This window comes from Rattus norvegicus, chromosome 1 (genome assembly GCF_021556685.1).
Source record: "Rattus norvegicus strain SHRSP/BbbUtx chromosome 1, alternate assembly SHRSP_T2T, whole genome shotgun sequence".
In the NCBI taxonomy this organism is placed as follows: domain Eukaryota; kingdom Metazoa; phylum Chordata; class Mammalia; order Rodentia; family Muridae; genus Rattus; species Rattus norvegicus.
Genome location: NC_141534.1, coordinates 132,002,072 through 132,014,561, shown reverse-complemented (window position 1 = coordinate 132,014,561; position 12,490 = coordinate 132,002,072). Strand labels below are relative to the sequence as shown.

The window sequence follows — 12,490 nt, the reverse complement described above, 5'->3', positions numbered from 1 at the left end:
CCGTGCTTCTAACCCGAGTCACCTCTCTAGCTCCCAGCAATTTTTTAAAAATAATAAAAAACAAATTCTCACAATATCCTCAGAGATTAAATTAAACAAATATTTCTAAGCTCTACAAGGACAAGAAAGTAGGACAGCTCACACCTGTCATCAGAGGTGTGAGCAGGTCAATGGGGACAGGTAAGCCATGGCGCCACCTCCCCACAAGGTCCTGCCATTCCAAAGCAAGCACATCCCCCAACACAAAGAATCCCTTGACCTAAATGTCATGGAAATGCTACATATAGATTATCTGCCAGCTACACAATGGCGCACCAGCCATTAAAAATTACAACAGAGAATAGTTATTAACTTAGAGGGATAGGTTTTTGAAACTACAGTCTATTCATATAAGTCATTTGTGCAATATGAGTATGTATGCACATATATTAGCACGAGTATGTGTGCACATGCACACACAGTTATAAAGATAACAAAAAGTGGGCGGGAAGCATTTGCTGTGTAAATTTGTAAATGTGGGGACATGAGTTTGGGTCCTCAGGTCCAACCTAAGGCTGGACACAGTGGCACTCAATATTAGCAGTCCTACAGAGAGGTGGAAGTTGGAGACAGGAGAATACTGAACGCTCGTGGACCAGCTCTTCCAGCATTCATAATGGAGAATGAGAGATCGGGTCCCAAACAAGGTGGAAGTTGAAAACTGACAGCTGAGGTTGTCCTCTGACCTCACATGTCCCATGGCATGCACATCCATATCCATACACATACCCACACACAAAGATTAAAAAACAAAGAGAAGACAAAAGAACATGGTCCAAATATTAGCCATCATCATCTTGGGAGAGTGGAATTCTGAACGGCTACTATGTTCTCTGTCTTCAATCTTTTCCTGTATTTAAATGTTTATTTTATTGACTGCATTGGATTGCTGCAACAGATCAAGACCACAAGGCTTTGTAGGGTGAAGGTGGTGTCCCCGTGCCACCCTCATTGCAGCCCTGGGTCCCATAAGGCTTTTCTTCATCTCTTATTAGGTTCAACTTTCTGACTCTGATACCTAGTGTCACCTTGGTGGGAACACAGCGGGGTCCGCTAGGCTGAGGAGAGTATACAATAGGCTAGGGAAGGTATGCACTGCAGAGTATACACTCAGAAGAGGAGGTATACACCAGGCTGGGGGAGAGTATACAAGAAACCTTCCCTGCCCTTGAAATTCTTGGATCCAGTGTAAAAACTGCGGTTCCAGGGCTGGGGCGTGGCTCAGTGGTAGAGTGCTTGCCTAGCATGTGTAAGGCCCAGGGGTTTGATCCTAGGCAGTGCTGGTCTGCCTTCATTCCTGCATAGATAAGCCTTTGATGCAAGCTCTGGGCTAGAGGCCTGATAAGAAGGGAGGATCCCGAGTACAAGGCGCCCTCACTTAGCAGGGCCACAAAGGTATACCTTCCCAGGGCACCGCCCTTCCTCCCAAACCTTCTGGCAGGGACTGCAACCCTCTGCACTCAGCTGGTCGGAAACCTTGACTCAAGCCCCCGCTGGCTCGTAGATTTTCTCTGTACCTCTCCTAACAAGGCCAGGGTAAGGCCTACACATCAGGCTGGCAAGCTGTGAAGTTGGCACCCACTAATATGTGGTAATTTACTCAACATCTCTGGAGGTCAGTTAGATCATCTGTCTAGTGAAGTTAATGCCAGGAAGTCTAGGACCGGCTAGAAGCTGGATGGTGGAGACAGTCAAGGTGGGAGTGGCATCCACTGACTAAGTTGCCATACAATTAAAAGCAGTCACACCTGAGACGCAGTGCAGTCAGGACCCAGACTGTCACTTCTAAGCCTGACTTTCACTAAAATCTAGAGCTGAGGCTTGGGGCAAGCCAGACTCCTCCTATGCTATCCTTCCTGCTCTCTGTTCATTATTCCTTCCGCCTCCACTTCCTGGTCCTGCTGCATTCTTCCTGTTCTTTGTCCACTTAGGAGCAAAGGGGTCACCACTTTAAGACATGGACTCTGGACACTTCCAGATATATCGGCTCGGTCCTTTGGCCTTGATGTTTAAGTTCCTGCAGGTAATCCTGAAGTTGTGGAGCAAGACCCAGTGCTAGAGAACAAGCCACCCGCCAGCAAGGTACCAAGAGATGTCACCGGCTAGAAACCCTTACATGTCCTCGACAGTGATAAACCTGGAAGCCAATAGAAGCTGTGAAAATAAAAGTTTGCATTTGCACTCATTCACGCCCAGTGAGCAGAAGAATCAAGAAAACACTGATCCTATGTCAAAATTTTTTATTTGAAAAAGTAATTAAAAATTATTTTTAACTCAATTGATTAATTAAATTAAATTTAAAAAAATGTAAAGGTATCATCTTAACTGAGCCTTCTATGTGCCAGGAAGCAGGCTAGGTCCTGAGGAGGCACAGGTGTGATCAAGATACCACTTCACCATGCTGCTGTCCAGGAGAAGATGGAGCTCTGGGTGGACAGTGCTCAACCCTGCTAGCCGTAGGCAGGGTGATGCGGTTCTCTGGGTAGATCACAGGGAGATGGGTTGTGAGCAGTAACAAACTGCAGAGGTAAGGAAGGAGCACGGGTAAGGTTTCCAGGACATCAAAGTTCTGGGACTGCCGGAGCAAAGGTCTAGGCTTGAGGATGCGCAGGAAGCAGACGGGCCCTCCCTGGGGCTGTGTGCTATGCTGCATGGGAGCCTCTGAAGCTTTGAAAGTGGGCAAGGGAGAATGTGAGGCTCGTGGCACTAAGGAACCTTCTGGTTGGTGGTGGAGGTCAAGGCTGAGAGGGGAGTCAGGGAAGGCAACCAGGGGGATACTGGATGCTAGCAGAGCTTAAGCATGGAGCTGGTCTGTCTGGGCTGTGGCTGCTGGCTTGTGGGTAGGTAAGGCATGAGAGGCAACTAAAGGCAGGCTGGCAGGGATTGTACCTAGTGGCTGCCAATACCAGGGAAGAGAAAAATCTAAGGAGATACCCTGGCTTCTGTCCTGAAGGGCAGGAAAAGAGACATGGTAGACAAAGGGGCAGACTTGGGATGTAGGGAATCCCAGGGAGCTCTGGAGTGGGCCCTGAATTATACACACACACACACACACACACACACACACACACACACACACACAGACTGCTGGTAACCTGTGCCTCATCACGATGACTGGAATCCAAAGGGAGAAAGTTTGGAAATCCGGGTTCCTTCAGAAACACAGGGGACTTGTTTATCCTGTGGCAGGAGTGGCCTGGCTGGCCATTGAGAAGTTGGCCCCAGTCAACAAGGGCTCTATGACTACTGCTGCTGATGGCCAGTGGCAGAGATTCAAGAGTCCCCATGAGGGTCCAAGGCTGACAGTGATGGTCCCTTCCTGGCCCAGTTCAGAAGGGGACATGTGTAGCACACCACTGCAGGGCAGCAAATCTGGCCAGACCCCAGGGCACTGCAGGGCCCTGCGGGGTGCGGCTTGTTTGTGCCCAAGCGGCCAAAGGGGAGACAATGAGACTATTTCTTCCCCTCTGCGGTGCCACCATCTCGACACTGAGGGCATTGATGGACTGGTTACTATGGGAACCCGAAGCGGCTGATCCCATCCCACGGAGTGAGAGGCTCCCAACAGCTGATGGCTATTCATCCCGGTTCCCTGCAGGACCAGACAGAGGCCTTGCACCCATCACTCTCTTCAGAATCCTCGAAGCAGAGGCACTAGGACACCAGGAAAATGCAGGATTCTGTGGAATGATGAGATGGGAGGCAGGCATGGCAGGACCTCAGGCACTGCCAGGGCACATGGGGGCTCTCAGTTCAGAGTGGGAACTGACCTGACCCAGAAGCAATGGGCAGGCAGTGTCACAGGAGGGTGTCCTCATACATATGCACACAATGGGCTTAGTGAGTTTGAAAAACAAGGGATTAAAATTTAAAAAGCAGTGAGAAAGATGTTCAATAGCATAAGGGCTGGGGCCTGACCTCCTCCAGCCTAGAAGGCTCACAACCTGTACAGAAACGCCTTAAATGAGCACACATCCATGCTCTACCCTGGTGAAGCTTCTCTGTCACAGACTCCGAGGTGACCTCGGAGGAAGAACAGCCAGGGGACCAACTCCAGACTTACCAGGAAGTCCGGAGTCTAAGTGGCAGACAAGCCAGCAAGCCATAAATACCAGAGACGATGACAGTACTACTGAGGAGTCCAGAAGACAGACATGTTCTCCAGGCAGGGGAACTCAGGGGAGGGCTGCTGACAGTGGAGCAGAGCTGGGAAAGATGAGGGCTAAGCAGGAGGGTGAGGTCCACTCTAGGCTGACCAGGGTAACATAAGGAAGCCCAAGGGGAAGCATGAGAAGGAAGGAAAGGGTTTGGAGGTACACAGCTGGAACTGGGGCAGAGGCATTGCAGTAACCTGGTGGGCGGGCTAGGGGGGGCTGACCTGTGCTGCACAGCGGCCTGAGGAGCAGGGGACCTCAGAGCCAGTCAGTGGGTGATGAGAGGGGCTGGTGAGAGAACTGGTGTGAGCCACTGGAGTCAGAAATAGCTCCCAGGCCTTTAGTTCAGGCACTGGAGTGGACAGTCCCTGTATGAGACCGGGAACACAAGAGGGTAAGTTTTATAGCTATGTGTGTCCACGTGATAAGCCCCACTGTCATAGAGAGAACAGCATGCCACGAAGCACAGTGCGTATGTGGTACGGGAGTGCCAGGTGGAAGGGAGGGGAAACGCTGACTGTGGCTTCATTAGTCAGTCAATTGTTTATTTCATCAGGACCCGGAAGAGGGTGACTTGCCCTTGATGGAAAAGCAGGGACAGGGTCACCTGCCAAAGGTGATGAAAGTAGAAAGTCAGCCACTGAGTATGGGTTTGGGTCCTGGTCAATCAAGGGTTTGTCAGACTCTAATTGGACCAAATACCTCATGGCCAGTGGTGACATCTCCCTACAGAGCTGGCGTTAGGTTCCCTGAGCAAGGGCACACACGTGAGAAACATCAGTCAGTGTGAAGACAAGCCAGGGCTTCTTGTTACCCAAGGTCACAGCACAGCCTTGACAGTGAGGAGGAAGACAGCCACTGGGAACAGGCGCATAGGAGCTCTGTGTACAGGTCCTGGGAGGGCCTGGGCTAAGCTGAGGAGGGCTCAAAAATTAGTATAAACAAAAAGGTCTGCACAGAGGCTCCAAGACCCAAACAAATGTGGGATGTTCCCAGAACAGCAGGGGATTGGGAGACACAGGAAAGCAGTATCTGACCAGCCGCTGTGTGGCCCACTATGGCCACCCAAAATGCAAGGCACACTGAGGTCTCAGCGTCTGCGGGCTCCCTCACCCTGAGTCAACTGCTGTGTTTCTGATGTGCTCCTGGACGTCTACCCGGGAAACCCTTGAACAGTTCCAGTGGGCTGGTTGCTGGCTAGCTGTTCAGGTCCCCATTCCATGTCTGCCATGCGGGGCCTTCCTGTTCCACACACTCAAGGCAGATCAGCTCTGGTCCCTGCGTTCCACCTCAGTCCCAGCGAGTCACAAGGGCAAGCAAAAAAGGTCAACCAAAGCCCTGTCCACCTTGACCACTGAGTACAGATAGATGCCACGGAGACAGCTCGACCCAAGCCTCAAATGCCAATCTTGTCTGGGTCCCCCCGTGTACATCCAGGACCTCTACCGGGCCAGCTGTACCTAACAGCGAGACAGCCTCTGACCAAAAAGTAGTCCTTAAGAACTAAGTCACAGAGGATTGGCCCTTTGCGTTTCACCTTGTCCCATGCAGCCCCCAGAGCTTCAGGCTCAGGCTCGCTCTTCTAACACCTGGTTAAGACCTCAGCTGGTTCTTCCTTGTGAGAACAAGCCATCCACCGTGCGACAGTTTTCCTCTGCTGACAAACGGAGTTCACGGGCTTACCTGAAATTCTAGGCCAGGATGGCCTGCTTGCCAGCTATTTTAAGGACAACTATTCAGGGCAAGTTCAAAATCATTTAAGGCTCTTAGATCTTTTAGGGCCCTGGCAGTCAGCCCGCTCTTTTATGTCCAAACTTAGAACTAACAAATTAGCTCAATACCCCAGGCAAAGCAAAAACACAAGGGAAGTATGGTTGGTGTCAGAGTGCCATCCTCCAGATAAACATCACCTCCTTGCCTCGGCAGCTTGGAGTGAGCGCAGGACTGTGTTTCATGCCCAGACCATAAACAACTTGTCCTGTCTAGGAATAATCAGTATCAAAGGTAACCGTGTACCCAGGCTGGAACGAGGGACCTTCCGCCAAGAGAGAGAATGAAGAAAAGAATGTGGTAGTGGGGACTGGCGATGGCCGAGAGTCAGAGTGCTCGGTGCTGCTCTGGACAAACAGCCTGTGATCTATGGCCAGACCTTCTGTTCACCAAGTCACTATTTCCCTGACAAGGGCATGGCCCCTTCTGGGAGGTTTTAAAGCAGGGTGCTTCTTAACCCTGGCCCAAAGTCACCTTGGGTGCCCATGGATGTGTTCTGTGAACACTGTGGCAAGTGTTCCCTCCCCTTAGACGTTTTTTATGTGTAGATGTATATGTGGACACAGATGCATGTATGCATGCCTGCTACAGGCACACATGCAGAATCCTATGCAATGTGATGTATTCTGACTAGGAGAAAAATGTGACATGCCTGAATATAAGACAAGCATGAGCTGGATAGGTTTCTTTTAGTACAGTGGTTATTCATCACCCACAGAAGGTTCTAGAATCCCCACAGATACCACAAACAAGGATGCTCACCTCCCTATACCAATAATAGATAGGGTGTTCGTAAAGAACATCCCCCCTCACACTTTAGATCATCAGTAGATTACCATGACACCTAATCCCATGTGGGCCCGAGCACAGAGTTGTTCCACATTGCTTAGGGAAGAACAAAGATACCAGAGGTGATTTTATATATCTGTGTACCTTGAGAATTGCTAAAGGCGTCTGGAGAGATCCCTCCACAATTAGGAGTTCTGCTTGCTTTTTCAGAGGACAGGGTTCAGGTCCCAGCACCCACAAGGTGGCTCAAACACCTGTAACTCCAGTTCCAGGGGATCAGACTTTCTCTTTCTGACCTCCGTGGGCACCATGCACACATGTGTTACACACGCAGGAAAAACACTCACAGACATAAAGTAAAACAAATAAATCTTTAGAAACTAAGGACGCTGTTAAGTCTTCCCTTCCTAGGAGCTACGACAAACTAAAATTTGGAGGAGATCCTTGTAACCTAGGCTGCTAAACTTTTGCTGTAGTGTGCTCACCCATCGGTAATATGGTATGCTTTGTTTTTGAAAGCTCACAAGAATACTGTGCCTCTGAAACTGCCTTTGTAAACTCAGTGCTTATTGAACTACGCACATACAAATCTTCTTCACATCTGTAGCCACTGTCTGGTGTTCCATGGTGTGAGTCTTCTGGTTCACCTTTTCACTCTTCCTCTGGTGGACGTCTAGGCTGCTTTTCCCTTCGTTTATGAACTAAGTCTCAGTGAGCATTCTCCTCTTGGCCTCCTAGCCTTGCCATACAAGTAGCTGGTACAGCATGTCTCACCATAGCACCAAGATGCTCTCTAAAGTAGGTGCCAATTTCAACCAGTAATGACAAGAGGTCTCCGGGCTCCACATCCCTGCCAACACTTGACACTGACACTGCCCGGGGTTTGCCAATCAGATAGGTGTGAAATGGTGTCCCGCTGTCGCCTTAGGACAGCTCCCAGCCAGGCTAAGCATCCTCTCTTTATTGGCCATCCAGTGTCCTCTGCTCACACTTGTCTCTGCTTCTCTACTGAGCATTTATCTGTTTCCTCATTAATTTGTTTAATTTTTTATTATCTTCCCTAACTACTTCTCCGAGTTTACTGCCTTCTTAATATTCTTTGAGGACTGTTCTTTGCACAGAATTTCTATCTTCATAATCTCTTCTTTTTGCACCAGTTTGTTACTTAGGAGCCCTACTAGTTACTAAAAATTTTAATTTCAAAAATAAAGAGTCAGACTAAGAGGAACCTTGGACTACCAGAATGAGGAGTAAAACCTATGGGCAGATATGGCGTGGCGTGAGAGCCGGATTGCTGGAGTGGAGGCTGGAGGCTGCCTCTTTAGCTGTCTAGACCAAGAACGTTAAAATAGTTACCGCTGTCCCACTTTTAAATCCCAAACTCCAATCTGTTTGGTTTAAGACATCCCCTCCTTTCCTGGCGCCTTAAGGGCAGGCCATTACGCTTTTCTAAGGGTCTTACATGCACTCGGATCTTGAATCCTGTCTAGAATTTAACGTATGTACAGTGTGGACTAAGAGTCTGATTGTTTCTCCATGTGGACAGTCAGGTCTTCCAGAACCACTTATTAACTAAATGGTCCATCTTTCCTCATCCATCTGTAGCTCTTTCAGTTGGCACGCACTGGCTCCCACGCACCCTAGGCTTTGAGTCCATTCCACGGATGGGTGGAACCATCCCTGGGCCACTGCCAGCCTGCTGGGATCCCAACACCCCTCTTTGCTCTCCTTTCCCAGACTTGTCTGAGGGATTCTTGGACCTCGCTAAATCATATGAACTCTATAGCTCTTTTGTGGAGTCCACACATAGTTCAATCCCATGGGGACTTACAAGATTACAGTGGATTAATGGATTCATGGGGGGGGGGGAGAATAGTTTTTCAGGGACTGTGGTCCAGGGGTTGAACACCAGCCTAGCACCATTTGTTCCTCGGATCCCCCAAATGAAAACACTTTACCATTTTTCCATCCATTCTCCTCCGTAAATAATTCATCCCTATGTACCGTACAGCTTGATGCTGAAATGAACCACAGTCACTCTTGTCTTCTGTCTGCTGAGGTACACACAGGTGGTGCCCGCTCAACTCTCTTTTGAGTTCTCAGGACTAATCTCTAGGTTTTCTTCCTTAACCATATAGTTATACCAAGTTCCAATGACAGCAGTTGACCCTTCCTAATCTTTACTTTTTAAAAACTATTATTTCATTTACTTACTTCATGTTTGTTCAGATGTGCACACAAAAGTGTATGCCACAGCATACACATGGGAATCAGAGGACAACTTTGGGAGTTGGTCCTCTCCTTGCACCAAATGGGTCCCATGAATTGAGTTCAGGTCACGGGACTCGGCAGCAACCCCTTTACTGCCTGAGCCATCTCACTGGCCCATGATTTTTACTTCTTGCTTAAAAAAAAAAAAAAAAAAACAAAAAAAACCAAACTTGTTGCATTATCTGGAATGACGCCTAGGAGCGGGAAATGGCAGCTAGCCTGTCTCTATTAGATGTGTATTTGTTAACGGAAAAGGACAGGACCTGTGTCAGACTGAAAGAGATCCATAACCTGGAAAAGGTCAATAATTGCTGCCCTGAGTTAACCTGCGTGTGGATCGTGATAAATGAATCAAATCGGGTTATCAGCTGTATAAAAATAAAACAGCCAAGCTAGAACGTCAGAGCACAGCCAGAAGGACGGACAAGAGAACCAAGGCTGTGTGACTCAGGCAGGTACAGAGCGGAGCTCTAATTGCCCATTAAGAGTTTAGAAGAGTCACACAGAGGCGGCCTCAGAGAAGGCAGCAAGAGACAGAGCAGTTATCATAATGGCAGGGGTGACACATGGTTGCCCTGTGAACACAAACAACTCCCTCCCTTGACCCCCACCCCACCCCATTTACTCATCCACAAAGCAAAAAAAAAAAAAAAAAAAAGTTAAAAACATGTACATCTTATTTAGAGTCACAAATTCTCCTGCTTGGAAATGGCGGTAAGATTTTTAAAGAGTTCCTCCTGAGTAGGTACAGGTTGGAAAGCTCCGGGCCTTTTCCACATTAGCGAGCACTTCGAGGCGGGGAAAGAGAAGCTGGTTTGGGATTAAAGAGTAATAAGGCTTTCCTTGGAGACAGCTCCAACCCCCAAACCAGTCATCTCTCAGCTCCGAAACGTCCCCGGCTATGCCCGCCAGAACATGGCCTACAAGCTAAGTGACAAGCTAAGTCCGCTTGTACTGTTCAGAGAGACCTCTGGGGCCACCCAAGAACATCACAACATTCCTAAAAAAAAAAACCCTTCTCACCCCACAGGCAAAATCGGGAGCACAGACCTTGCTCAGTGAGATGCAGCAGATTCAAAGGCTAGCGTGTTCAGGAGGTGGGCAAGGTTATCCCTGCAGGCAAAAATGTCAAAGGGACAGCTAACTATGCCTCTCCACCTTGCACTGTGGAGCACAGAGTCCTTCTTCACCTCCTCTCTCCTCATCTAATTACAGGGCCCCGGATCCCAGGCCCTTTGTAATTTAGCATTCAGTTTAAGAATTAGTTGAGACAAATTGCTGGACCGCCTGGACAGAGCAAGGAAGAGTGGTAGGAGCCGGGATTCCTAATCAAACAGGAGAGCTCTCTTCAGCACACACAGTCAGCCCTGGAGATTTGAGGGCTACGAGGAGCAACGAAGCCAGGGCCACCAAAAGGCAAGATCTTAGCTCTTTGGATGTTTGAAGACACAGGAGTGGATTCTTTCCTTTTGGATAAACTCTGACCTGGAACTTCATTTCACAGAGCAGAAGTCCCCCTTCCAGAAGGCCTTCTACCTCACATTAAGCTCAGAAGAAATGTCATTCTGATCATGGCCAAGCACAAGTGATGTGGCTGGCTTCCGTCGCGGATAATGATGAAACTAAGTTCAACACCGCCTGCTACAGCAGTTTAAGTTATAAGGCCACACTCTCCTTCATTGCACTTGATTCTCCAGAGCGTGTAGTTTGTAGATCTGTTAAGGTGTGGAGGGCTTTCCTGGTGGGACTGCACATTTGAGTCTGTGAAGCCCCTCCACCAGCCATAAACTCGAATCAACCCGACCAATTGCCCCTCGGCAGGGCTGAAATAGGGAGGGGAAAACCTGTGTTGGCAGTCCTTGTGAGCTGCGCGGACTTACTGCTCTATCTTGGCTCCTCTTATAAATGACAGCCAGCTTACACCACGAGGGGTGAGAGAAAGGGCATTCCACGACTAGCGCCTTGCTTCTGAACACTACCGGGGTGATCTCAACCTCAGGCAGTACAAAGTCACTACCCCTAGGGATGAGCTAGTCAAGAAGTGACATGTCCAAGGTCATACAGCTAGTGGGCAGACAGCTGCCTTTCCAGCTGCGTCCAGAGCCCAAAGCAAAGCAATTGGTGTTTTTACCTAGAGGTTTTAAGTGCAGAGTCCGGACTACAACCAACACGCAGCTTCTGGGTCCTGCTTGCTCCCTGACCCAAACCTAACCTCTGGGCACAGGCACCGCCAGTCCCTGAATTGCCGGGTCACAAGTCGCCCATCCGGCATCTGACTGCCTTGACGCGCACACCAGAGCCCAGAGCCCCTGGCGACCGTCGGGGGCTGAGTGGCCCGAGGGAAGCAGCTATGACTCGGAGGCTACGGGGAATTAGGTGGACTCTGAGGATGGCGCGGGTGGGCACAGTGCAGCGACCCCTTAGGCGTCCACTTGAACGCGGCTGGGCAGGTGTAGGCGCCGGACCCGGGCATCCGAGGCCACACTTCCGAGTGTGAAAGCTCGGCGACGCCTCCTGGGGACCCACGGCCTCAGGCCATCCCGCGTGACCGTCCACACAGGCCAACACGTCCTCCCCGCCCAGTGTCCCACAGCACTCGAGCGTGTCCCCGCAGGGACCCCCGCCGTCCCCAGTGGTGCGGGCCGCCTTCCCACGCGGCGCCGCTGGCCGCGGGCTTGGCAAGGCGCCCCCTCGCGCGTGGCCGCCGGCGGCCGGGAAAGTTTGGGGCGCGCGGGGCCGGCCGTACTCACCTGGCCCAAGTTGAGGTAGCCGTGAGCCGCAGCCACGCGGTCCGCCGCGCCGGGGCCGCCCAGCACTTGCACTGCCCAGTGGTTGGTGTAGACGGGGCGCGGCGGCGGCAGCGCGGAGCAGACGGCGGGCAGAGCGAGCAGAAGCAGCCAACGCCAGGGGCGCGGCGCCAGCGGCGAGAGCCCGTGCCGGCCGGCGGCCCGGGGCGGCGGCCGGGGCCCGGGCGCTGGCGGCGCGCGCGGAGGCATGGCAGCGGCAGGCTCGCGCGGCGCCCGAGCGGCGAGTGCGCCGGGGGGTGGGGAGCCGCCTTTTAAAGCCGCTCCGCGCCGGGGAAGCGCCGCCGCCGCGGGCGGGAGCCGGGGAGGAGGAGGCCGCCGCGGCGCGTTCCCGCCCGCGCGGCCCGGTGGCGCCCCTGGGCCCGCGCTCGTGCGGCAGTCTCCCGGCCCGCCAGCAGCCGGGGGCCGGCGCAGGGGAGGCTCGAGACTTCGGGTCTCTCGGGACGCGGCACTGCCTAGAGTAGCAGCCTCCGCTCCGCGCGTTCTGCTAGAAGCCGGGAAGGCTCTGGGCATCCCACGTGAGTTCCCCATATCCCGGAGGAGTTGACTTAGAAAGGCACCTTTCTACCGGTTGCGCCCCTGGAGGCTGAACTCACCTGCTGGGGTCCCCAAGGCTAGACAGACTTGCTCAACTTAGCTATAGTGGTGAGCGTGCAAATGTGC

The 12,490-nt window shown here is 51.4% G+C and overlaps 1 protein-coding gene across 2 annotated transcripts in view; it reads right to left on the bottom strand.

Moving 5' to 3' along the window:
* Positions 1-12,056, bottom strand: part of Pcsk6 (proprotein convertase subtilisin/kexin type 6) — a 197,893-nt gene extending 185,837 nt beyond the window's left edge. For both annotated transcript variants that reach the window (NM_001439914.1, NM_012999.3), the window contains 1 exon segment: positions 11,774-12,056. In NM_001439914.1, coding sequence (NP_001426843.1) covers positions 11,774-12,019 — 246 coding nt within the window. In that variant the 5' untranslated portion in view covers positions 12,020-12,056.
* Between the last annotated feature and the right edge of the window lie 434 nt (positions 12,057-12,490).